Genomic DNA, 27,091 nt, shown 5'->3' on the forward strand with positions numbered 1-27,091 from the left:
GAAATCCAAGATGGTTGCCTGTCGGCCATGTTGTTTTCTGATTAGTCTCAAAATACAATATGCATAACTAGGCACCAAGGGGAACCTACATATGAAATTTCAGGAAGATCCCTTCAGTGCTTTCTGAGAATTAGCGATAACAAACTTCAATTGTCAAAATCCAAGATGGCTGCCTGACGGCCATGTTGTTTTCTGATTGGTCCTAAAATGCAATATGCATAACTAAGCACCAAGGGGAACCTACATATGAAATTTGAGAAATATCCCTTCTGTACTTTCTCAGAAATAGCGATAACAAACTTCAATGGTCAAAATCCAAGATGGCTGCCTGTCGGCCATGTTGTTTTCCAATCGGTCCCAAAATGCAATATGCATAACTAGGCACCAAGGGGAACCTACAGATGAAATTTGAGAAATATCCCTTCAGTACTTTCTCAGAAATAGCGATAACAAACTTCAATGGTCAAAATCCAAGATGGCTGCCTGTCGGCCATGTTGTTTTCCGATTGGTCCTAAAATGCAATATGCATAACTAAGCACCAAGGGGAACCTACATATGAAATTTGAGAAAGATCCCTTCAGTACTTTCTCAGAAATAGCGATAACAAACTTCAATGGTCAAAATCCAAGATGGCTGCCTGTCGGCCATGTTGTTTTCCGATCGGTCCCAAAATGCAATATGCATAACTACGCACCAAGGGGAACCTACAGATGAAATTTGAGAAAGATCCCTTCAGTACTTTTTGAGGATTAGCGATAACAAGAATTGTTTACGGACGGACGGACGGACGGACGGACGGACGGACGGAGGGAGGGACGGACGGACGGACGGACGACGGACCACGGACGCAGGGCGATTTGAATAGCCCACCATCTGATGATGGTGGGCTAATAATATGAAAGAAACTAAAATAATTTACCCCAAAAAAAATGTCTCAATCGCAATTTGATGCAATGCTTGTAATGTGTAAGTCCTAAAATAAGGACACCGCTAAAATATTTACATTTTCAGTAACTGTGCATATTTGTTGAAATATTCAAGATATATCACTTTTTCAATGAATCCAAAAGAATATAATATCTTACCCGCGTTCACAAGAACTGTGGCCTGAAGCAAGAGAAGTTCATCTTTGTGAAGATTGCATTGAACCATTTGTTCAGACACAGCCGCCACTTGTTCAAATATTTCGGACATACCAACGGTTCCCCAGTGAGGTCTGTAAAATAAAGACATGTAATTTAAGTCTATCTCGATACACCATTAGTTCATCAGCTACCTCAGTTAACATATTTTCTATGTCTAAAATACTTCTTTCTATGAACTTTAAGCAAATATATATATATATTCACGTCAAGCTTGTTATGCTTTAAACACTTTGATCATTGTAAAACCATTACCCGACTATGGGATGAAAGTTGACAAAGTATGGTTACCTTTCCAATATGAGGTCAGACGCAAACGCTAGGCGTTTGCCACCGTGATCCATTGACCGATATGCACAGTTCAGAAGAATGAGTTCCATCCAGCAACACTCAATCAGGTGAACCTGGTCGCTAAGGGACAACTCTGTGTAGCCTGAGGATAAAGTAAAGCCAATTTTACATGTATAACAATACCATATATTGTCCAGGGGTGACAATGTCAGCAAAGTTTCGTCTCGGTGTACAGAAACCAAGCCACGATCATTGGATAAAATAAAGTCTTTTTATGACTTTACGCTGGGCTAATCCCTTTATAAATGACCGCTGGATCAAAGGCCGCTGACTTGGACAATGCTGTCTGGACTTGAATGACGCGGACAGCGAAACGTGTATTTGATTTGATACCCGTCAAATGTTGATATTCATGATGGGAACCCACCAAGTTGATAATAGGAGGTTGTTTTGTATGTTTCTTTTCTTAATGACACACATTTCTATTTGATATGAATTCCCGATATATCAAAATACTTCAGCAATATTTCAAAATGATACATTCAATTCATAATTTCCAAATTTCATTTCAGAAAAAACAATAACAAATTCTGACCTACAATTTTATTAATCAAGAACGATTTTGCAAACAACAAATAAATAGTTTCAGATCCAATCAGGATTTTTCTCTTATTTCGTACATTTTTTTTTTTTTTTTTATTTTTATTTTTATTTTTTTTTTTATATGGGGGCTTTTACCCAATCAGGTATCTTGTTATATGCAATTTAAGAGGTAAAAACCAAATAGGTATCAAAAGAAATTACCTGGAACATTCTTCGCCCAGTTGATTAGATGAACTAGTTCCCGTTCCGATAACTTTGTTAACGAATTTAATAAATGCACTTTCGTTGGCGGTACGTTGTGATTGTGGAAACTCTCAATGGTGGGCAAGTCCGCCTTGGCTAAAATGTCCAGTATCGTGGATGTCTGTGATCGCCTTGAACTCTGATTATAAGAAATATATTGGTATTTATTAAAACAACATTAATATCTTTGCAAACAGTACACTGTCTACACAATCTATAAATGAACCTATTACTACAGGCTAAATCAGACATATAAATTGAATACTGAAACGTGAACGAAACTGTTGCCCATCAGATGAAATGAGAGCAAGCTCAGGCTCGGAGAAATTACATCTCAATCAGAATAGAGAAGGGGAATAATTTGTATTCAGGCGAAGTAAGCGGCATCATGGACAACAAACATCGCGTTCACGTTCTCAAAATGAGAAGAGTCACTTGAGAATAATCAAAGATTTCTTTCAACAAGAACGTTCGTTTGCTGAGCTTGGGTTCGCTTAATATCATCAACACTGATTAGCACTAATTACGCAACATTGCAATCCTTAGTATTTTGACTAATTATCAGAGTTCGATGTGTTTAAAAATAGAAGACTTCACAAATCGACTGGCATTATAAAGTAAACCAATCAACAGGCCCCATGTGTTGACCAATCAGCTGGTTTAAACGAATTAACAAATCACCGGGTCTAAATTTCTTGACCAATCAACAGTTTTAAATATATTCTGTCAGATCAATGGAATGCCAACATCTTAGTTAAGTACATTGTATAACACAAAATTATATGCCTAGACAATTAGAAATGTACGACTTCTGCAAAAAAAATAAATTAAAAAAAAAACCATATACATTAGTAAGAATAATCTAAAGTTGCGTAGTATTTTTTTTTTTTGTTGAATTCAATAAAATTGTTTCCTTACCTTAGCTGGATTGGGGCTTCCGCTTGTTGAATTAACAGTATTATCCATGGAGTCTGCGCGATTCCTCTTGGTCGTATGCTTGCCCATACTTAAACAACTCTTTCTGTCCTTCCTTTGGCTTCCTGTAACCAAGGACAATCAGCGAAATCAGTAATTTTAAACAGTGGTGTTCTCTAAACAACGAAATATATTTTAGAAACTAAAATACCAAAATATTTTACCGAAGTTGGCTTCCTGTCACCAAGGACAATCCGTGAAATCAGTAATTTTTAACAGTGACGTTCTCTAAATAACGAAATATGTTTAAGAAACAAACACACCAGGGTTTAAAATATTTGACCGCAGATGATTTTATAAGGAAATAAAATATTTTCATTGAAATGACCTAATATTCCTACCTTTGTTCATGCCGACCTCGTAACATTTACGAAGTCTGCAGGCCTGGCAGCTCTTCCGTCTGTGTTTGTCAATGGTGCAAGTATTAGTTGCAGGACAGACATAATCGACTGGCCCTGTGAAAACAAAACAACACGGTATTCAAACAGTATTCAAACAGTATTCACACAGTATTCACACGGTATTCACACAGTATTCACACAGTATTTACACAGTATTTACACAGTATTCGCAGCATTTACAGTATTCACACGGTATTCAAACAGTATTCACATTGTTTTCACCAGATATTCACAAAGTCCTCCAACAGTACTCAAAATAGGTATTTTTTACACAGTATTCACAGCATTTACAGTATTCACTCGGTATTCAAACAGTATTTACATTGTTTTCACCAGATATTCACAAAATCCACCAACAGTAATTCAAAATACCTATCTAATCACACACAAAAAAGCATCTTCCATGTCGGTTGGTACACTAAATATGAAACTAAAACATGCCACTAGAAATCAAATGTTTACGAACTCGTGTATTTGAGGTATTTTCTGTGACATCTTTAACGGGTTTAACAGTGGCACGCGTTAATCCACAACCATCTCATTAGGCATACAGCTGTGTGCGCAACGTTATGTATACGTCCCGTTTCGCTGCCATATAAAACGCCAACGCAGACAGACTTTACCTACGTAACACGTTAGCTCACCAAGTGCTGGCGGTGTTGTTCGGTGTACATCATGACAAGTCAACTTCATAAAAAAAATATCGCTACATACAATGTTCCTCTGAGATTCAAATTACCAAATTTTATACTTATTTGAAAATTCTCCAGTACTTTTCAAAATTATTTCCCCTTTTTTGCTTTTTAAATTTTCTTTTATTCAGGAAATTCATTAATATATCTTCGTTGGGGTTTTCCTCAAACAAAGCTAACCATACATTTAAAACAATGAGCCTATCTAGTACGAATCGATATACAAGGCTTCCATTCCTGGTCCAAGCACATCACTGCGACTGAGCGGCTGGATACGGCTCCAGCAGGTCACGGTAGCCTCACAGGGCGTCTACACTCAAGGGCCGCCCCAAAACGATCTCGTATACCGAGTGACCCCTCTCAGGCCAATCATGTGTGTGCGTTAGTTTGTTTACGAGGCACTTAATGAGAAGCGTAATAATAACTATCGATGCTTCAAACAGGCGTTGGTTACTGTAATGCACGCACTAGGTACGGTTTTATCGTCAACAATGGGTTATCCAAAAGAGTGAGTCTTTATCTTATCTCTATACGTATAATGTACATGTATATATATTTTAACTTTCATTTTAGCAATTATTGCTCTGATTTGTGCAGTTTTGTGATTACATGTATTTGATATCTAGACAGATTTGGTTTTGTTTTGTTGTTGTTGTTTTTTATTTCTTAGATATCTAATAAGCAAAAAATTTAGTTTAAATTAATTTAAAGATATTAAAAAAAAAGAAAATTGTCCTAAAAAGTTAAAAAACAAAAAACAAAAACAAAAACCTTGATGCCGTGGCTTTTAAAATAGACCGAAAATATTAATACCCAGATAAATTCAATGTTTATTGCATAATTCTAATTACATATTGGATGAAAGTTGTGTTCAGATCAACAATGAGAAGATGTCGAAAATATCTCAGTTGAGGTTACCAACTCATATTCAATCCAGACATGCAGGTACAGTGACTTCATAATATGACATATGTATATGGTAAATTTTATCTTATAGCTATTTTTGACACGTTCACCTCAACATCAATTGTCCTTATTATTTTCGGTCATGTATATTCATAATTTCATCATTTATGTTATACGGGAAAAGACGGATTAAAAGTTTTATACTTGTGTCTAATCCCATTTGTGCTTAGACAAATAAAATATGTTTAAATCAAACCAATAACATCATATATTTTGCCGAAACCATGAGAGGACAACTTGCATAATATTTGGTCGAATTAGTTATTGGTTTTTGCGTGAATTGTATGGATCGTATGGAAACATGTCTACCCTCAGATCCTAGAGGATGACAGAGGGAAGTTTGGGGGCGGTTCCCAAGTTACGTAACATAAAGTTGTGATGCACGACCAAGGATAATTGACATTTGACCCTGAATCTTGAACTTTTTGAGCTATGAAGAACATTTAGTCATGGTACGTTTATATAAAACAGGTCTACAATGTTTCGCGATAAGAAGTTCAGTCGTTCAGGAGGAGGAGTTTTATTAATTATTTTTCATTTCCTCGCCCGCCATAACACAGTAAGTGAGAGCGCTGAGTGGTGGTCGATCATATATTCCTTGAAGGTAACATCTGCAGCAAATTATGACCTCTAAGCTCCGGACATCATTAATTCGAGAAAAACCTTTTAACTGTTACTTGACCGGTGTTGAGGCCCAAACCATAACTCGACGCCATTTTCGCTTGTTCTGCTTTTAATAAACAAATTTTAAATTTTACTGAAAAGTATTTGAACTAAAATATTGATGAATTAAAATATAACGTACCCTGGATGCTTCTTTTGAAGAATGCCTTGCAACCCTCACAAGACCAAACTCCATAGTGGAATCCGGAGGCGTTATCGTTACACACCTGGCAAAGCTTGTTTGTATTAGGACCTGAAGAAAATGATATTATCTCTATTAGTTCAATCTCAGAAATTTTACAGTTAAATGTACAATGAATCGTATACATGTTCACAGACTTAATACACACGTGTAATAACACAGTAGTATAGACCTAACACACACATGTTTATTGACCCAATACAGACCTAATACACACGTGTACATTGACACAGTAATACAGACCTCACACACACGTGTATATTGACACAGTAATACAGACTAAACACACACGTTTATATTGACACAGTAATACAGACCAAACACACACGTGTATATTGACACAGTAATACAGACCTCACACACGTGTATATTGACACAGTAATACAGACCAAACACACACGTGTATATTGACACAGTAATACAGACCAAACACACACGTTTATATTGACACAGTAATACAGACCAAACACACACGTGTATATTGACACAGTAATACAGACCTAACACACACGTGTATATTGACACAGTACTACAGACCAAACACACACGTGTATATTGACACAGTAATACAGACCAAACACACACGTGTATATTGACACAGTAATACACACCTGACACACACGTGTATATTGACACAGTAATACAGACCTAACACACACGTGTATATTGACACAGTAATACAGACCAAACACACACGTGTATATTGACACAGTAATACAGATCTAATACACACGTGTATATTGACACAGTAATATAGACCAAACACACACGTGTATATTGACACAGTAATACCGACCTAACACACACGTGTATATTGACACAGTAATACAGACCTAACACACACGTGTATATTGACACAGTAATATAGGCCAAACACACACTTGTATATTGACACAGTAATACACACCTGACACACACGTGTATATTGACACAGTAATACAGACATAACACACGTGTATATTGACACAGTAATATAGACCAAACACACACGTGTATATTGACACAGTAATATAGACCTAACACACGTGTATATTGACACAGTAATACAGACATAACACACACGTTTATATTGACACAGTAATACAGATCTAATACACACGTGTATATTGACACAGTAATACAGACCTGACACACACGTGTATATTGACACAGTAATACAGACATAACACACGTGTATATTAAAACACAAGCCTACCACACACACACGTGTATCTTTAACTAATAATATAAACCTAATACACAAGTGTTTATTGACACACAGACCTTTAGTGTATTATTGACAGATTGATAAACCTAAAACATGTACGAGTCGTCCTTGATATATACAGACATGTACGAGTCTACCTCGATACATACAGACATGTACGAGTCGTCCTTGATATATACAGAAATGTACGAGGCATCCTCCATACATACAGACATGTACGAATCGTCCTCGATTTAAACAGACATATACGAGTCGTCCTCGTTATATACAGACATGTACGAGTCGTCCTCAATCTATACAGATATATATGAGTCGTCCTTGATACATACAGACATATACGAGTTGTCCTCAACACACATCATACAGAGTACAAACTGAATACACAATCACACGTGAATAAGTCACAGACTACACACGTAGTGTGCACACCCAGTCCCAGACGGTTTTGACACCCATCATCAGTCAGCCGTCATCAATTACATGCTCGATGTCCATAACTGTCAATCACGTACAGAGCAGACGTCCCCGGGATAAACCGTCTGGGACACGGTACACAGACACAGTGACATTATACAAATACTGCATACGCCTTTAAGTTTAACATTAAGGTCATTACATTAAATGTACTAAAATGATAAAAGTATATTAATCCTATTAATGATAAAATGACTGCTGGCCTAAAAGAAATTGGCTTCTATATCAAAAAGGGTCGTTTTCTGACTTTATGGGCAGAAAAGTTTGAACTAATCTTCCGTCATAGCTAGATATTAATATGTTTTTCGTCCTATTTGATTTTATAATTAGTATCTTCATGTAATTAGTAAAGTTAAAAAAAAAAATCAACACAAAAAAAACAACAAAAAAACATCGTGTCTCAGTGAAGACGCAAATTACAAAGGGAGCTTAGAAAGAATTCCCCTGAAAAGATCTGATGGAATGTTTAACATTTATTTATATCTAAATTACAAACCTGCTGAATTTGAGTGTTGTTTGAACTTCCTACTTCCGGCATACGACATGGAGGCGTCGAGGAGGGGGAGCAGCGATCCCTCGTGATCCCTCATATCAGAGGTGGTGGACGAGGGAACGTGGCTTGAGGGGGGCATCAGGTGTGAAACTGACAGGTAATTCCCAGGTGACATCATACCCCCAACTCCGGGATGTTCCTCTTTGGGGGCCATTTTATCCAAGGAGTCCCTATAAATGTAATTGTCGTTTTCGATAAAAAAGTTCATTTCAAGAAAATGGCTTCAGACTTCTTATATTCTACACATGACACAGCATCATAACAGCAATACGTATTCACACTACTATAAACGCAAAACGTATTCACAAGATCGGCATAACAGCACCACGTATTCACAAACTCATAACAGCAACACGTATTCACAATCAGCACAACAGCAATTCGTATTCACAATTTCATAATAGCAATACGAATTCACACGTTATTCACAAGTTCATAGCAGCAATACGTAATCACGGGGATCATAACAGCAATACGTATTCACAAGTTCATAACAGCAATACGTATTCACAAGTACATAACAGCAATACGTATGCATAAGATCATCTATTTAGGTGTGAGATAACTGCTAAATCGTTTGTATTTTGGTACCAGACGGTTTTAAACACCGCAAGTACTTCAGCTTCCACTACGTTGGTCAGTCCGGGTTATAAAGTCACAAACTTGACACACAGTCAACTTCCTGTTGTTTCTTCATTGTTTGACCACAAGTCCGTTTACCTGTAAAAATGTGCCAGATCCTCCACTTGAAAGCACCCCATCAACATATTAAATCCGGATGGTTTCTTTTATATTTCACGATTTAAAATTTGACTGTGTCATTTGAAATTCCTATATTACGTGTTCAAATTGGCCGGAGAAAAGTTTGACCAGTAGTGGCCATTCAGCAGACGACTAGTGTATACACACTTCAAACAGCATGAACTCACAGCAGTGTGTAAGTATGTGTGTAATATGTGTGTACTGGTCAGTTGGTCAGTGACTCCAGCCAGTACACGCATCGGTCAGTCTGACCCAGTTCGCCTGCCACAGCCAAAATTACTGCCCACTGGCAAAACATGTGTAACACTAAGTTTTACACAGGTAACGGGAATGTAATGGGGACCCGCCATGCAGAAACCAACTACAGCAATACAGACTTATTTTTTCTTTCTTTCTTTCTTTCTTTCTTTCTTTCTTTCTCACTCAAAAGGACACACGCCAATTAAAAGTAAATGTTGAAAGAATAAATGAGAGCGCTGGGGATGGAGTAAAACGGATCCCGGTTATGTCTGTTTTGATAGGAGGGAGTGCTGCCGCTCTGAGCTAATTACGCGGGCCAATACTAGCTAGGTTACAATGGCATCCTCTGCAGATATATTAGAACGTAACCAATAAGCTAAATCCCGTTCCAATTTGTCGACACTAAACTAGACTATAGACCAATACAGCGCCACATCTTTAAGTTATAAATACAAACAACCACTGTTGATGGCACAACATGCTATATTTATATTTTCTTTATCAAGATTATGCCACCGACCAATGAAAAATAGATACTCGCATTAACCAGTGGTGGTGGCACTTGATTAACCTTGTCCGTGTTACTCATGTAATGTTCCGAGTTTGTCTACTCTACCCCGATGCCACCTTAAGTGGCACTTGCAGTAAAGTGGCACTTTAAGTTGCATGTCTATATCCCAAATACCAGTGGCACTTTTCCCTTGCCTGTGACACGAAGATGCCACCGACCAGTGACACAAAACAAATCTTATTGACACACAGATGCCAGCTAGCAGTAACACCTTACCTGTGATACACAGCTTTCACCAAACAGTGGCATTTCAATCATTCATTGACGCACAGATGCCACAAAACAGTGGCACCTTATTTTAAATGACCTTGACATACAGATGCCCCAAACAGTGACACACTAAAGGTGCCTATGCTACACCGATGCCATCGACCAGCGACAATTTAAAATGACATTAACACAAAGATGCCACCAATCAGTGGCACCTTGAAATGACCTAGGCACATAGATGCTGAATAGTGGGGCACTAACCCTGCGTATGCTAAATATAGGCCACCGACCAGTGAAAAATTTAAATGATCTTGGCACACAAATGCCACCAAAATGTGGTACACTCAAGTCGCATACGATTCAAAGTTGCGACCGACCAGTGGCACTTTCAATATGCCTCTATTTCATATATACTTGGATGCCACCGACCAATGACACCTTGAAGTGATCTTTACACAAAAATGCCACCAAACATTGGCACTCAATTTGCATACGACACAAAGTTGTCATCGACCAATGGCATCATACACAAATGCCACCGACCAGTGACACCTTAAAATGATCTTGACACACAAATGGCACCAAAACGACCATTGGCACTTTCGATATGCATCTACTACACATGATGGCATCGACCAATTTTCATTTTGATGTTACCGGTTGCAAGTCCAGCCTAGCACAAACAGTGTTAAACTCACACATGCTTCCGAATGACAATAGAAATTTTGAAAACTAAACGTTAAAAACTTGGCTGAGTACACACGTACCCTAACATATCTGACTTTTCGGCCAGCAGTTTCACTATGGACACAGCGCCACCTGGTTCTGTTATCCGACGTAATACAGTCAGTGCATCTTCGAAGTCGGCATCCTGTACATTAAATCTGGCTTCCATATCCACGCAACCATTGAACAAGTAAACAAAATCATGCCAAAGGCTCCAAAAAAGTCACAATATCCTACAGATATATAGGGTACACTACCATTTTAAAGCCTCCGCTGGACACTGCTGATGGTCATTCATGGTAGTTTGACCATTGTTCAAATATCCCAGTAAACCTGCTTCAGCAATCATCAGAAGTTTCACATTAACTGTTTAAAGCTATGATACACAAAAGACTGACCAACGGTCAGCAACTTCAGCCAGTTTAACAAAGACCCGAGAATCAATAATGTTATCCGACTATACTCGGTCACATAGAGTTGACCGCTCGGACCTAATGTCTAGGTAACCCCGTGACCTGGCCGGAATAACGAGGTGGGTATCGTAATACAATAAATACTACATGCACCGACTCAACCACTGGTCAGGCGCATACACGCAATACCAGGGATTACTCTACTGACCAGTGGTCATCAGCAGGCTCAAGCAGCAGTGGCGAGTGTTTCTATTAGAGAAAGAAGGAGGGGGGGGGGGGGGGGAGGGGGATTTAACGTTTAACGAGAAGTGGGGATGCAGAGTAACTAGTGTATGGTATAATGATATAGAAAACGAAAGGGGGTGGGATGGGGTTGGGTGGGGATAGGGGATAGGAGGAGGTTCGACTGAAAGAAAAAATATAAGAAGGGACGAATAAAGGAATACAAAAGGGAAGAACGAATAAAGGAATACAGAGGGGAAGAAAGAATAAAGGAATTCAGAAGGGAAAAATGAATAAAGGAATATAGAAGAGAAGAATGAATAAAGGAATATAGAAGAGAAGAATGAATAAAGGAATATAGAAGAGAAGAATGAATAAAGGAATACAGAAGGGAAGAACGAATAAAGGAATACAGAAGGGAAGAATGAAGAAAGGAATACAGAAGGGAAAAACGAATAAAGGAATACAGAAGGGAAGAATGAATAAAGGAATATAGAAGGGAAGAATGAATAAAGGAATATAGAAGAGAGGAATGAATAAAGGAATATAGAAGAGAAGAATGAATAAAGGAATATAGAAGAGAAGAATGAATAAAGGAATACAGAAGGGAAGAATGAATAAAGGAAAACAGAAGGGAAGAACGAATAAAGGAATATAGAAGAGAAGAATGAATAAAGGAATATAGAAGAGAAGAATGAATAAAGGAATACAGAAGGGAAGAATGAATAAAGGAAAACAGAAGGGAAGAACGAATAAAGGAATATAGAAGAGAAGAATGAATAAAGGAATACAGAAGGGAAAAACGAATAAAGGAATATAGAAGAGAAGAATGAATAAAAGAATATAGAAGGGAAGAATGAATAAAGGAATATAGAAGAGAAGAATGAATAAAGGAATATAGAAGAGAAGAATGAATAAAGGAATATAAAAGAGAAGAATGAATAAAGGAATATAGAAGGGAAGAATGAATAAAGGAATACAGAAGGGAATAACGAATAAAGGAATATAGAAGAGAAGAATGAATAAAGGAATACAGAAGAGAAGAATGAATAAAGGAATACAGAAGGGAAGAACGAATAAAGGAATACAGAAGGGAAGAATGAATAAAGGAATACAGAAGGGAAGAACGAATAAAGGAATGCAGAAGGGAAGAATGAATAAAGGAATACAGAAGGGAAGAACGAATAAAGGAATACAGAAGGGAAGAATGAATAAAGGAATACAGAAGGGAAGAACGAATAAAGGAATACAGAAGGGGAAAATGAATAAAGGAAAACAGAAGGGAAGAAAGAATAAAGGAATACAGAAGGGAAGAACGAATAAAGGAATACAGAAGAGAAGAATGAATCAAGGAATACAGAAGGGAAGAACGAATAAAGGAATACAGAAGGGGAAAATGAATAAAGGAATACAGAAGGGAAGAAAGAATAAAGGAATACAGAAGGGAAGAATGAATAAAGGAATACAGAAGGGTAAATGAATAAAGGAATACAGAAGGGAAGAAAGAATAAAGGAATACAGAAGTGAAGAATGAATAAAGGAATACAGAAGTGAAGAACGAATAAAGGAATACAGAAGGGAAGAACGAATAAAGGAATACAGAAGGGAAGAACGAATAAAGGAATACAGAAGGGAAGAATGAATAAAGGAATACAGAAGGGTAAATGAATAAAGGAATACAGAAGGGAAGAAAGAATAAAGGAATACAGAAGGGAAGAACGAATAAAGGAATACAGAAGGAAAGAAAGAATAAAGGAATACAGAAGGAAAGAACGAATAAAGGAATACAGAAGGGAAGAACGAATAAAGGAATATAGAAGGGAAGAATGAATAAAGGAATACAGAAGGGTAAATGAATAAAGGAATACAGAAGGGAAGAAAGAATAAAGGAATACAGAAGGGAAGAACGAATAAAGGAATACAGAAGGGAAGAAAGAATAAAGGAATACAGAAGGGAAGAACGAATAAAGGAATACAGAAGGGAAGAATGAATAAAGGAATACAGAAGGGAAGAAAGAATAAAGGAATACAGAAGGGGAAAATGAATAAAGGAATACAGAAGGGAAGAAAGAATAAAGGAATACAGAAGGGAAGAATGAATAAAGGAATACAGAAGGGTAAATGAATAAAGGAATACAGAAGGGAAGAAAGAATAAAGGAATACAGAAGGGAAGAACGAATAAAGGAATACAGAAGGGTAAATGAATACAGGAATACAGAAGGGAAGAACGAATAAAGGAATACAGAAGGGAAGAAGGAATAAAGGAATACAGAAGGGAAGAATGAATAAAGGAATACAGAAGGGAAGAACGAATAAAGGAATACAGAAGGGAAGAAAGAATAAAGGAATACAGAAGGGGAAAATGAATAAAGGAATACAGAAGGGAAGAAAGAATAAAGGAATACAAAAGGGGAAAATGAATAAAGGAATACAGAAGGGAAGAAAGAATAAAGGAATACAGAAGGGAATAATGAATAAAGGAATACAGAAGGGTAAATGAATAAAGGAATACAGAAGGGAAGAAAGAATAAAGGAATACAGAAGGGAAGAACGAATAAAGGAATACAGAAGGGTAAATGAATACAGGAATACAGAAGGGAAGAACGAATAAAGGAATACAGAAGGGAAGAATGAATAAAGGAATACAGAAGGGAAGAATGAATAAAGGAATACAGAAGGGAAGAACGAATAAAGGAATACAGAAGGGAAGAACGAATAAAGGAATACAGAAGGGTAAATGAATAAAGGAATACAGAAGGGAAGAATGAATAAAGGAATACGGAAGGGTAAATGAATAAAGGAATACAGAAGGGAAGAAAGAATAAAGGAATACAGAAGGGAAGAATGAATAAAGGAATACAGAAGGGTAAATGAATAAAGGAATACAGAAGGGAAGAATGAATAAAGGAATACGGAAGGGTAAATGAATAAAGGAATACAGAAGGGAAGAACGAATAAAGGAATACAGAAGGGAAGAACGAATAAAGGAATACAGAAGGGTAAATGAATAAAGGAATACAGAAGGGAAGAACGAATAAAGGAATACAGAAGGGTAAATGAATAAAGGAATACAGAAGGGAAGAATGAATAAAGGAATACAGAAGGGAAGAAAGAATAAAGGAATACAGAAGGGAAGAAAGAATAAAGGAATACAGAAGGGAAGAAAGAATAAAGGAATACAGCAGGGAAGAACGAATAAAGGAATACAGAAGGGTAAATGAATAAAGGAATACAGAAGGGAAGAATGAATAAAGGAATACAGAAGGGAAGAAAGAATAAAGGAATACAGAAGGGAAGAACGAATAAAGGAATACAGAAGGGTAAATGAATAAAGGAATACAGAAGGGAAGAACGAATAAAGGAATACAGAAGGGAAGAATGAATAAAGGAATACAGAAGGGAAGAATGAATAAAGGAATATAGAAGGGAAGAATGAATAAAGGAATAACTATATTAATAATGGATGAGGCGGAGTGAAAAAGAGCGAACTACTGAAATAATTAAGATCGAATTAAAACAGTATCTGGTCATCACGGAATTAAGTAATTTTAAAATATGTAAATTATATCTTCATCCAAATAGATGCTGTTTGAGAGAATATAACAAAATATTCTCATGTATTCTTATGGAAACCATAGAACTTTAAGTGGCATTTTGTCGGTAAACCCCTTTTCTTTGTACCTTCATATTGACTCTTGGGAGTTGTAACAAATAATTGAACCTAAAATTCCAACCAGCACATTAACATGAGCAAAGGAAATATTAGTCGATATAGGTATGAAATGCCCATTGAAATACTGTCCATTATAGTTCCAGTTCGACTGAAGGAAATTGGTTCATAAACAAAGATGATCTCTATGGTCGAACAACAGTATCTAATACAAAATAACCTACACTATATCAAGCCGTATTTGAAGAGTATCTAGAATTAGAGCGAACGCGAAATTCAAGGTGATATGTATGCCGAACCCTTGGATTTTGGACGTATATTCTTTTTCTTCTCACTCTCCTCCGTCAATAATGACGATAATGGGATTATAGAATTATCAAGGACTATTATACATCATTAGACAGCAAAAATATTGGTTGATTACTGGTTTTCGTCAATTTCGTTAACGGTTAGGTTTTGCCAGACCGATGATAGTGAATTAACACCGTGTCGACGAGATCGGAGCCGACGAGATTACATGTCATCGCTTACAGTGTGCGTCGCCGGAGGGGTGACTCTATACGTGTAACTTACAAGCCACAGGGGCTTGGCACAATGTCCACACCATGATACCAATATCGTTATATTATGATGTATATGATTCCTGTTTATTGCCCGTGGCTTGGGATTTTGTGCCATATCCCTCTGCCAGTACACTTTTTTCTTCTACTAAAAATCAAATAATCGAGATTGCAAAGAACCTTTGTATATATATAGCATATAAGAAAAAGAAATATGTCCTTGCGAAGGTGAATGCATAGAAAATAACAAAAAAAGACTTTATTTATATATATATACATGTACATGTATTTATTTACCAATTTTGGACATTTGGTTAGGTCGATATTTTATTATATTAACCCGATAGAAAATTCGCCCTCTGTCACTTTAGTTTCTACCAGGACAGTATAACACAATATTAATCGAATCAAAGTTTTTAATTTCCACGTTAGATATGAAACAGGTTTGAAAAAGGGGTGAAATTGCACGATAGCTATCTTGATAACAGGAAATTCACGATGGGCATCGTGACGTCATGACGTTATAACGTAATATTGACTTGGTATTTCTAAAATGAGAACCTTCAGGTTAATATATTATACCTCTAACCTTCACGTGGCCATGTTTTTTAACTAATGAAAACTTCAGAAAATCGGACCATATCTAATATATCAAAATATTGACTTTCACGTGACTATGTTTTAGCCAATGATAACTGAGAAAAATAGAACCGTATCTAAATATATGGAAATAAATTAAAAAAAAAAAAAAAAAAGAAGATTAATAAAAAATCATGTCCAAGCCTCTTTACCGGAACTACTGTTTTTATTTGTTTACTTTATCATACAGTTACACTATGTTTAATGTTTAATGGAACCTCTTCTTGGACTGTTTACATAGCCAACAAATATTCAATTCAATTCATTTTATTGATTTTAAGCTTTACAGCATATCAGTACATGTAACATATAAACAATACCATAAATAATATAATAAAGACAAGTCTTATTAACTTAGTTTTACATCATTATGATATTGTTATCACAAAAAAACTGACCCCAAATGCAGAAGAAAAAAAACCAAAAAACAGGCAGAAATGGAAAAGTGTCAAGCATATCCCTGAGTAATTTGTTTCTCGACTTCTGATCATATAAACTTATACAGTACACGAGCATGTGTCAAAATGCCTTTAATAAATGTTCAATGCATATGACCTATGATTTATACATGGAGTTACAGTATGTTTACTGTAATCAACAATAACTGTAAAATGATCGATGCAGAAATATCATTAAAATAATTTAATCCCCCCAAAAAGAAATGTTTGTTTTGTAAGATGAACTAAAATTTAAAAATTGATTGTACTAAGTAAGATTATTTTGTATAAATCGTAAGATAATCTTTTTAAGATGGGTTATTTAGATTCTTCCTTTTTCTTCTTCTTTCTATTCTATCTTGTTTTTATCCTGTTTCTCATCGGAACAAAACCTGTCATGAACATTAAATGCCAGTTAAAGTGCTTTACTAAAATTAAAAAATAAAGGCAAATAAATAAATAAATGAAATAAGAAAAATGAAAATTTTGAAATGAAAAAAAAATAAAATGAAAATTTGTAGAAAATTTACTAAAAGGAAAGATTATAGACAAATAAATAGATAAATAAAAATTGAAATGAAAAGATTGAAAAAGAACAAAATTGTGAAACCAAATAAAAAGTTTATATAGCGTTATATTGGCCGCAATCGGGACTGGGTAGGAATTCGTAACTCGATATCCGCTCATTTCTTAATCAATTGATTGATTGATTGATTGATTGATTGATTAAACTAATAATTTAATTTTGATTGAATTATTAATAAAGTTATCCATTAATTAATTTTGATTGATTTATTAATAAAGTTATCCATTAATTAATTAATTTATTTATATATTGAACCCATTTGATTATATATGAAGGCAAGGAAAACAAATCATTTTCCCAACCAGTGTTCACATGAATAAATTGACAAAGTTTTGGACAAGATTAATATGTGAACGGTGGGATTGAAGCTTGTGTGCCAATTATCTGAGTTTTATTCCTGACAGAAACATAAACAATCAAAAGGAAAATATTATTGAAATATTTCTTCCCATAAACCCATATTTATAATGATCATTGCTATACTGCCGTACTGTGAAAACGTTTGAACAAGGCATGCAAGAGTTGCGTCCCCTTACATAGTCAAACTATTTAGTGCGAGTTGTCTTTCGTAGGTCGACTATACCAGTAGGAGATTTTAACGTGGAGAAATGGGGTCCTCACAGCATTGCGATATTAATTCTTGAAAGTTTTTACAGAGGTCCGCTAGAAAGTACTACGGTCAATATGATAACCTTTATTTCATAAATAGGTCAATATTATTATCTTTATTTCATAAACAAACACTTCTGATCCAATCGGTTAAGACTTAGTACTTCATAATAGTATGATTCCAGGTACCAAATATGAATGCATTTATTGCATGAATTGCAAATAAAAGGACAATTTTGTTCATCTTAAAGTAATGATTATTACTAATGTATCGGCGCGCGCAGAGTTCAAACTTCATGCAGGATCCTTTTCTTGATTTCATTTAGGGATTTTCTGATTGTATCGATCGTCCAGTGTAGTTCTGTTATGAACTGGCGATCGCTTCTTGTCAGGAGTATATTATATAAGAGCACGCTAGAGGTTTCTAATGACAATGATCAACACTAGGAAATCCTCGGTGTTCTCCTAATAGTAAAATGATTTTTCAATGTTCATTCTATACCAATTTATCTTCATGCCATCCGGTAAGTAGCACGTGCCCCAAGATCACTTAGAATTTGTCGCCCTATGTTGTCCGGAACATCGTAAGCTAAAAGCAAATATTAGTCCCTTGGGAGGTGACAAAAATCTCGAGGAATTCCGAAATACAGTCAACTGGCTATTGTTAGGGAGTGAAATAAGTGTAATATCTAAACATTTAAAAAAGAAAAGAACATTTTACAAACCTGTGAAGATCGTAGCCATTTACAAAGAAAGGAAACGCTCCTCCGAAAGTAACGTCTTTTTCAGCCGGTGGCGTTGGATATCCCACGTGACCGGAATTGCTGAAACGAGGCTCCTTCAACATACCAACTAAGTTTTTTCTAGCCTCTAAATATTGTTTTTCGTTCGCAGCTGGCACACTATTATACGGATTTAAATTAAAGTGCATATAAGAATGGAGGTTACTATCACTGAGACCAAGGGACAAACTCTCAAAGTATCTGGTCTCTAAACTGTTCTCGGATTTAGGCACTTTTCGGGATAAATCTCGAGGCTCCGACTCCATGCCGTTTGTATACATTGATGATAAAATCGGCGAATGGCCATAGTAATAGGGTGATAGATAACTTGGCACTGTCGTCATAGGCATGCCGTTTGCACGTGATGTCATCAGTGATGACGCCACGAGATTATTCAGAAGTTTATCATCACTCTTCTTATTGAAGGCGGAAGTGACGCAGGTTTTACTGGCCGTTTTAACTTTTCCTTCGATATTTGGCACCACAAGAACTTCGCGTTTTTCTGCGGCTGGTGGTAGCGGATCAGGGCTAGGTTTCCGGTCGATATTGTCCGTACTGTCAAATTTCTCCACCTTTTCTACCTTACACGGAGGAGATTTCATGTCAACGTCTGTGATCTTTTCAGATGTATTGGAGTTCGTTGGTGACGCACTTCCGCTTACCGGAGACTGTTCTCCACAACTTCCTCCAGGCACCCTTTGTTCTTCCGTGTCTTTTTTCTTTATAATTAATTCTCTTAAAAGTTTTAACCCGTTGGATCGACTTTCTGCAGAAAATGTTGTACACTCCAAGTCAAGGCTTTGTCGGGGAGAACCTCGACTTATATCAGATTCGCCAGAATAGGAATTTGTGCGATCCCGGATGTCAGATTCGCCGGAAGTGGATCCACTCCTATTCCGGATACTATCTATTGATTCTCGACTAGAATACGACCAACAGCGGTCTCGGATATAGCCATCCCGGACCATCTGCTCCTCGTTTGAGAGGAACTGGTCAATTGATGTTCTTCCGGTTTTTGGTTTCTTTGGTGGAGGCATCTTAGCAAATCAGGTACACCTCCTCAGGGAGTAAACCGGATATGAACACCGCACTTCCGGGAAAACGATAGTTGTAGCCTGACATGACCTGAAAAATATAAAAGTGAGAACGTATTAATTAATCAGTAACAAAAGCATTATCAAATTTATATAAAAAATCTGTAAAAACATATGAAATGTTTATTTTAAATCATGTTAAAAGTACACACAGATGCAAATGTAAATATGTAAAAAATATTTTCAAATAATATTTAATGTACAAGTATTAAATTAAAATAGAAACTGTTTAGGATTTATATAACAAATAAGATGTACAGACATGTACTTATACAGATGTATATGTTGAAGTTACTTGTTCAAATGAGCCGCATTATGATATGTGACCGATGCCCTTGCTCATATCAGGCTACATTCAAGGAAGTGTTTTGTTTTTGTGAATTGCATGACGTACATGACGAACTGCTAATGAGGAAGTAACAAGATGAAAAAGGGATTGTTTGTTACATTTCTAATTCATTTAGGCCGTAAAAGGTCAATAACCGATGGAAGAGTTTCATAATTCCAAGTTGCTCTGAGAGAGTGCTTCGGTACTGAGATACTGACACGCTCTGAGAGTACAAGGACATGCTGTGATTCTGACACGCTTTGAAAGAGTGCTTTCTGAAACGCTTTCAGACAGGGCTAAGAGGGCGCTGTTGCTATGAGTCTGAAACGCTTTGAGACAAGGAAAAGATGGACACGTTGTTTTATGTCTCGTATTACGCTAAAGATAACTTGTATTTAGATATATTTATGTACAATTCGTATCCATGTATGTAAATACATTGCGATCCAGGTATTCATATCATCTAATAGACGACTTCCACAATGATCATGTCAGGGTATCGGGTGGACCATCACTGCGCCATTGAAATGTTCTTTTTTAAGAACGCCGATGTGGCGATGTGTACTTTGATCCGACTGACTTGTACCAACCTTACAAATAAAATATTGATTAAAATGAAAATGAAACTAAATGTAAATATCATCATTAAACAACTTGTCTTACAGACAGTACGATCTGTTGGGAAACAATTAACACAATATCGGTCGGGATAGGGCTGGCTTTTGTCGGGGAGTACCATGTTTAGTCATTAGCGTTAAAAATAACGCCAAGTTCATTAGCTTTCCAGCGACCATTTTTGCTCCGACACTGGGCTAAAGTGACTTTTACAAAGTGACACAAGTTATCCAAGGTGGCAGTCGGCCTTTTCCAAAGTCCCTTACCATACCAGGGTTTGTATTCCACGTGGTGGGTTTACCTGTTCACAAGACTGTGAGGAGATGACCACATCCGTCACGCGGGACCACACGGTCAACATCGTTGGCGACGAGAACAATTGGCCGGAGGCAATATTGACCTTGTATGTGATGGTCTAGCGAGTGCTGACAGCCACTTGTCATACTGCACTTACTGACGTGGATTCGGACATTGCAAGTGACCAGGGATGACCGGGACTGACCAACACCGGCCATGGAATATAAAGCTGTCTCTTGGTTTTATGTCGTCAAGGTCCAGTTAAACATGGCTACATTAGGAGAAGTAAAATGGTCTGGCGGTTTAATATAAAAAGATAGCCATACCCATTCTTATTCTTCTTCCATTTTAAGTGCTGTATCTCCGAAAAAGAGTCATCATCATCGATTGAAAACGAGAATACACTGTTGATTATTTCTTCTTTTTTTTTAATTTACCAAAAATACATACTTAAATCTATTACAACCTCCCAACATTTTGAGCATCTCATTTTTATCTGTTCTACTTTAATGAAAAAATAATTCATTGAATATGGAAGAAATTTAATTTAATCATACTCAGCCTCCATATCTATACTATATAAGTCACCCTTTTTATGACGCTGATAACTTTTTGTTTTATTTGTTGTTATCCATTAAACAGATTTCTAAACAATGGATGTCATGCAAGCCGTTTTTTGTAACAGTCAGTATATAACCTGTCGACAGTGTAGCATATTTAATATAATTTTTCTATATTGCATCTGTATATTAACGTCCTAGATAATAATCAGTCACGTTTGGATCTATCTCTTAAACAAAATCAATATCAACGAAATTCTATGAGATCTCGGTGAGGATTTTGTGAGTTTTCACGGTAAGGTGAACACATAAAAATATCCATTTACAAAATTCTAAATAATAAAAACAGTCACGGACGGTGGTTGCAACAAGTCTATTCCCGTAGAATCAGACACACGTCTGAAATGATCATTCGCTGGTCCGATCAATTTCTCTGTTGTTTCCGTGTCGGCGCATGCGCATACTCTCTACACGATATCAGATGTTTACGTTGATATGTTTTGCTGTGCAGCTAAATTAATTACAAGATATTTCGATCCAGTAGTTGTAAAATTATGCCAGAAAGAAAGTGCCGCTACAACCAGAAAGATATTAATTAATTTTGACATCTCATGTTTTTGTGCAGATATCTTACATAGCTTATTTAGGGTTTGACATCGTCCCAATATTTTGGTAATTAGAATGTAACTCCTTCCACTACGTCCAAGAATAGTACGACGCCATATGAATAAATGAATATATGTATATCAACTTAAATACACTTTGTTTACTTTGCCAGCTTTTACATTGTTTCTCCTTTAACATAATAGTTTCGTTCTTTTCCAGATATTCAAAGAACAGGTAGGTAAATCATCTATTGATATTGTACAAGTACTTTACAAAAACTTTACTCAAATATGAACAGAATCAATAATTGAACAATTCTTGAAAATAACTTCGTTGATTTCATTTGAATGCAAGCGATTTTCTTTACCTTATAAGTAAATTATAAATAAGTTATGTTGGTTAGTAGCCCGAGTTTCCTCTGGCCCTGACACCATGTCTTGTGACATGGTGTCAGGGCCAGGGGAAACTCGGGCTAGTTGCTTACGTATGTACCAACGTGTACTACACTGTTGTCCTTGAGCATAATCGTAAAGTTGACCCTAGATTAGTGCAAGAACACGTTCTCGCTAAATCTCGCACAAATGACGAGAGCATGACCGAGAACAACAAGATGGCGTTCACCATATGCGGACCGTTTGTTTATGCGTACAATCGGTTCGTCTGGTTTTTGATGTTCCATTTCGGTCATAAATCTTGACGGGCCAGCAAATATTTATAAAGGCCATGTAAGCCTTTGTCAAGGTCCGTCTGAAAACAACATGAGATCACCAGGGAATATTTCCTTTTTTAAATTTTATTAAATTTAGATTCGACCTTTTTCATTCCTAAAATGTACAACGTTAATTATTTAATTTGAGGTTGAACTAGAATATTATACAACATTTGCAGCTTCTTTTCTCCATTTGTAATTGATTTTATTATTTTTCTTGATGTGTGTGGTTTTTTGTTGTTTTCTTTTTGTTTTTTTGTTTTTTGTTTTGCTTTTTTTTTTTGCAATTTTTCATTGGTTTATAAACTACTGATTCCTGAAAAAAGAAGTTTGCAAAAATATTTCAAAATAGTGTATTGATCGGTTATTTTTAGAAATCAGCTTTCTCAATGTATCGGACAACTTCAAACAAACGTTTCGCTGACCTAAACATAGCGTAAACAACGAAGATGGCAGATAACGTTGTCAATCCTAAGTTTGGAAATCAATCAATGAGGATGTTGATAACATTTTCGACAATGCGGGCTCAACAAAAACAAAATGGCCGACTAGTACAACTGTCATACTCTTCCGAGAGCACAATGGGTAAAATAATTGAAGACTCAAATAATACACTTTGCGAGTTCAGTTTATATGATGTACGTGATAAGTTCGGTTAGAATAATTTCGACGATATTTGGAGAAAGGAAATCTGGAAATTAACCCTGGTAAATATAAATTGAGCGAAATTTTGTCTCAAAATAATCCTGGTAGTTAATTCTTGAGGTATATGAATTTGTTTTCAATTTGAAATTTTTTTCGTGAAACAAATGACTATGCGGTAATAGTGATTTATGATTTAGTATCATCCAACCTATCCCACTAAATATGTAAATAAAGATAATATTTAGCAATTATAGCATCATGATTTCGGTAAATACATGACTTTCCCCACCTCATCAAAATAATATATTTATGTAGTATTAAGTTTATGTTAAACACATTAATTGAAAATCCGATCTACATTTTAAACATGAGGAACCATTTCCTCTTAACAATCTGAGATAAAATGTCCTTTGTCAACATGCTTGACATTTGTATCAACCTATGTTACTTTTTCAAAATTTCTTTTGAAATCCACCTGCAGATGTCAATTTCATATCCATAATATGTTGTTTATAACAACTTCTGTTTTCGCGTTAATTTGCCGGACAGTATTCTTATTTGGCACATCCTACTTTTAAGTGTTAATTTGTAAGTTCGTATGTTCTTAAAGATTCGGGTCGCGCTCCTTTCTTGTTCATATAAGAGAGAAACATCTTATTGCATTGGTGAAACAATGTGTTTATGTTTATGGGTATATAAATTAATTGATATGTATTATGATTGACGGAAATTAATATGTGAAATGTTTTAGTCCATCTACCCAATTTATTGTAAAAATTATCACAAAGGATTAGGCACAAGATAAATCAACTAATCTTCCCGTTCTCCTAATATACATTTACATATACAAGACAAGAAATATATATACAATGAAAAAATGCATACTGCTACAATAATACAATATGCGTTGCTATGAAAATCTGTATTCTTGACGCCTTCATGCGTACACATGTACGAGATGATAATTTTTGAATATACACACATGTATATGTAAAACTATACGCTATATATGACAAATTATATGAAATTATTAATTTGATTATATTTAAGTTAAATTATTAGTTGATGGAAAAAAAATGAGAAAAAAACAACAACCCCCCCCCCCCCCCCCCCCCCCCCCCCAAAAAAAATAACAAACAAAAAAACGCGTGAACCAGTAAATGCTTTTTTCATGAACTGGTCAGTAAATGGTTCATATACGTTAAATATTATGTAACATATACGGATGTACTTGTACCATGAAATGAGTTTAAATGTAAATAAAAGCATTTCCCAGTGATTTATATGCGTCTGAAGTGTGGTACAGTGCTAAATTTCATGTTATTGAACAAACACGATTTATACATGAATGTATACAGAAAGTCGGACTTCTGTAATAAATTGTGAAATTGACACGTTGACATACAGCCCTGAAATATTTTACTAATAATGTAGGAGATATATATTTATTGTGAACACAAGTTTCTTTATTCAGCAAGTTAGAATGAACACTTATCCGCGACAATTAACGTTGTATGTTACGTTTTATAATACAAATAAATTTTGTTTTATAATAAAATAAACTAAATTCTATAATAATTTCCGAGGAAAACTTAGAGAAACAATACGTATGTATAAATATCGAATGAACAAATATGTACTGAAATAAATATCTAGATAGATGCAAAATATCAATAATGTAATGAATGTCTAAATGGCGTGATAGTATTCTAGCAAGATCTTATGAATATTGATATGTTTATGATTTACTTACAATTTTTGTTGTTGAATTATGCAGATAGATGTCAAGTTGCCATCCATAAATCCATTTTCTTTGATTTGTTTATCATTAGTATTATTTTACTTAGTATACGCAAACAACGATCATTTGATAATCAAGCCCCAGGATTTGACCTGAACTGTTGTTCAAAAAGTTATTGATGTAAAAAAGAATGACACGGTAATTAAGAGACCAATTCTATATAAGAACATGCTTTGTTTGCATAACCCATGTCAATATCTCCCCCTGTACTCCAACTGACCTTGTATAACGAGAGCGAGGCCTAGCTGCCTAGTCTGGTTCACGTCGACCAAACAAGGGTTTGCCCTTGGCGAGATGTCTCTATTATAACTGCAAAAACGGCCATCGAACTTAGGTAAAATTATTCAAGTTGAAAACGATAATGAAAGCTTTTCAATAACATCGCCGGTACTGGGCAGTAAATAATTTTTTTGTGCCGTTCTATTTTCCTGTTCAATGCGTAACCTGGGTCATCGACTGGTCACGGTTTCGTGTGTTATTGCCGTACAGCCCTATACTGTATATATATAGTAGCCTGACCGCAGAATGAACCCAACACTTTACCTCGGATGAACTTAGCCTGGCGTGACCCAGCCATTACGCTCAACGGAAGGTCGATCCACGCTGACAATTACTCGGCAAGCTATCCAAGCAAATGCCAATACACAGGTCTAAGCCTTGACCAAGCCTTTCAACCAATTGTACATGTGGGACGACATGGCATTCACATGTGCGCATAACACTTGTGTATAAGGACGTAAATGATTTAAAACAGGAGAAATCCTGATATATTCAGTCAGGTGAAGTGACACCAGGACCCCTCCCTACCTTGATGTTTACGATCGTTAAGAAATCAATTTCCCAGAGTAAACTGGCGTTATATGTCTATATATGATTGCAGCATATTTAATGTTTAAGATATCACAGTTTGATAATTATTAAATCTTATTGTATAATAGTTTTAAATTTAATATACATTTTCCGTAATGATAAATGTATCTATATATATTAATAATATATGAGTTCTGAGGCCTGGTCAGGGCACGAGTCAAAAAGTTGTCTTCCTTCGTCATTTGTGTTACTATGTTATAGATCTATCTATTAGCACAATGTATCATATACACTATATGTTGGTGATCTGAAGATATAGATTTGAATTTCCTGTCGTAGTTGTACCGAGAGAAATATTAATAATATATGATATATTATTATAACATATATATTAAGGTATACTCTATCATGCAGTTTTATATATCTTATCATATCACATATATATGTTTGTAAATAAAATATAAACCGTACTGATTGATATGTATTAATTTGTATATAGCTTTATATCTTGCTTTTTGACATATCTACAAATTTTACTGAAATTATTCACTCTATAATTGTGTTTTAAGCATATACCATTAAAACATAACTGACTTAATTTAAAATGTGGGTGGTAAACCTTCAAATCTATATTTTCATGTTTGTTTGGGTCGATTTCATGTTTCTAAATTTCTTTATGTGTTTTTAAGAGAAAAATCCTAAAAAATCAACTTTTTGATGCAATTTCCGTCATAAATAACACCAATTACTGCATTAATACATTTATCGGCGCTATTCAAAGACAT

At 35.7% G+C, this 27,091-nt stretch overlaps 1 protein-coding gene across 3 annotated transcripts in view; it reads right to left on the bottom strand.

Moving 5' to 3' along the window:
- The window catches only part of LOC117322995 (estrogen receptor-like), a 56,027-nt gene that overhangs the window by 4,872 nt on the left and 24,064 nt on the right, over positions 1-27,091 (bottom strand). For 2 of the 3 annotated variants that reach the window (XM_033877967.1, XM_033877965.1), the window contains exons 2-9: positions 18,785-19,966; positions 8,357-8,583; positions 6,120-6,230; positions 3,597-3,710; positions 3,199-3,320; positions 2,239-2,419; positions 1,435-1,576; positions 1,087-1,217 (exon numbers count right to left, since the gene is read on the bottom strand). In XM_033877967.1, the coding sequence (XP_033733858.1) occupies positions 1,087-1,217; positions 1,435-1,576; positions 2,239-2,419; positions 3,199-3,320; positions 3,597-3,710; positions 6,120-6,230; positions 8,357-8,583; positions 18,785-19,878 (2,122 nt within the window). In that variant the 5' untranslated portion in view covers positions 19,879-19,966. Of the gene's footprint in view, positions 1-1,086; positions 1,218-1,434; positions 1,577-2,238; positions 2,420-3,198; positions 3,321-3,596; positions 3,711-6,119; positions 6,231-8,356; positions 8,584-10,963; positions 11,156-18,784; positions 19,967-27,091 lie in introns of those variants that run through there. The other variant, XM_033877968.1, reaches the window with a different exon arrangement.

This window comes from Pecten maximus, chromosome 3, assembly GCF_902652985.1.
Source record: "Pecten maximus chromosome 3, xPecMax1.1, whole genome shotgun sequence".
Lineage (NCBI taxonomy): Eukaryota > Metazoa > Mollusca > Bivalvia > Pectinida > Pectinidae > Pecten > Pecten maximus.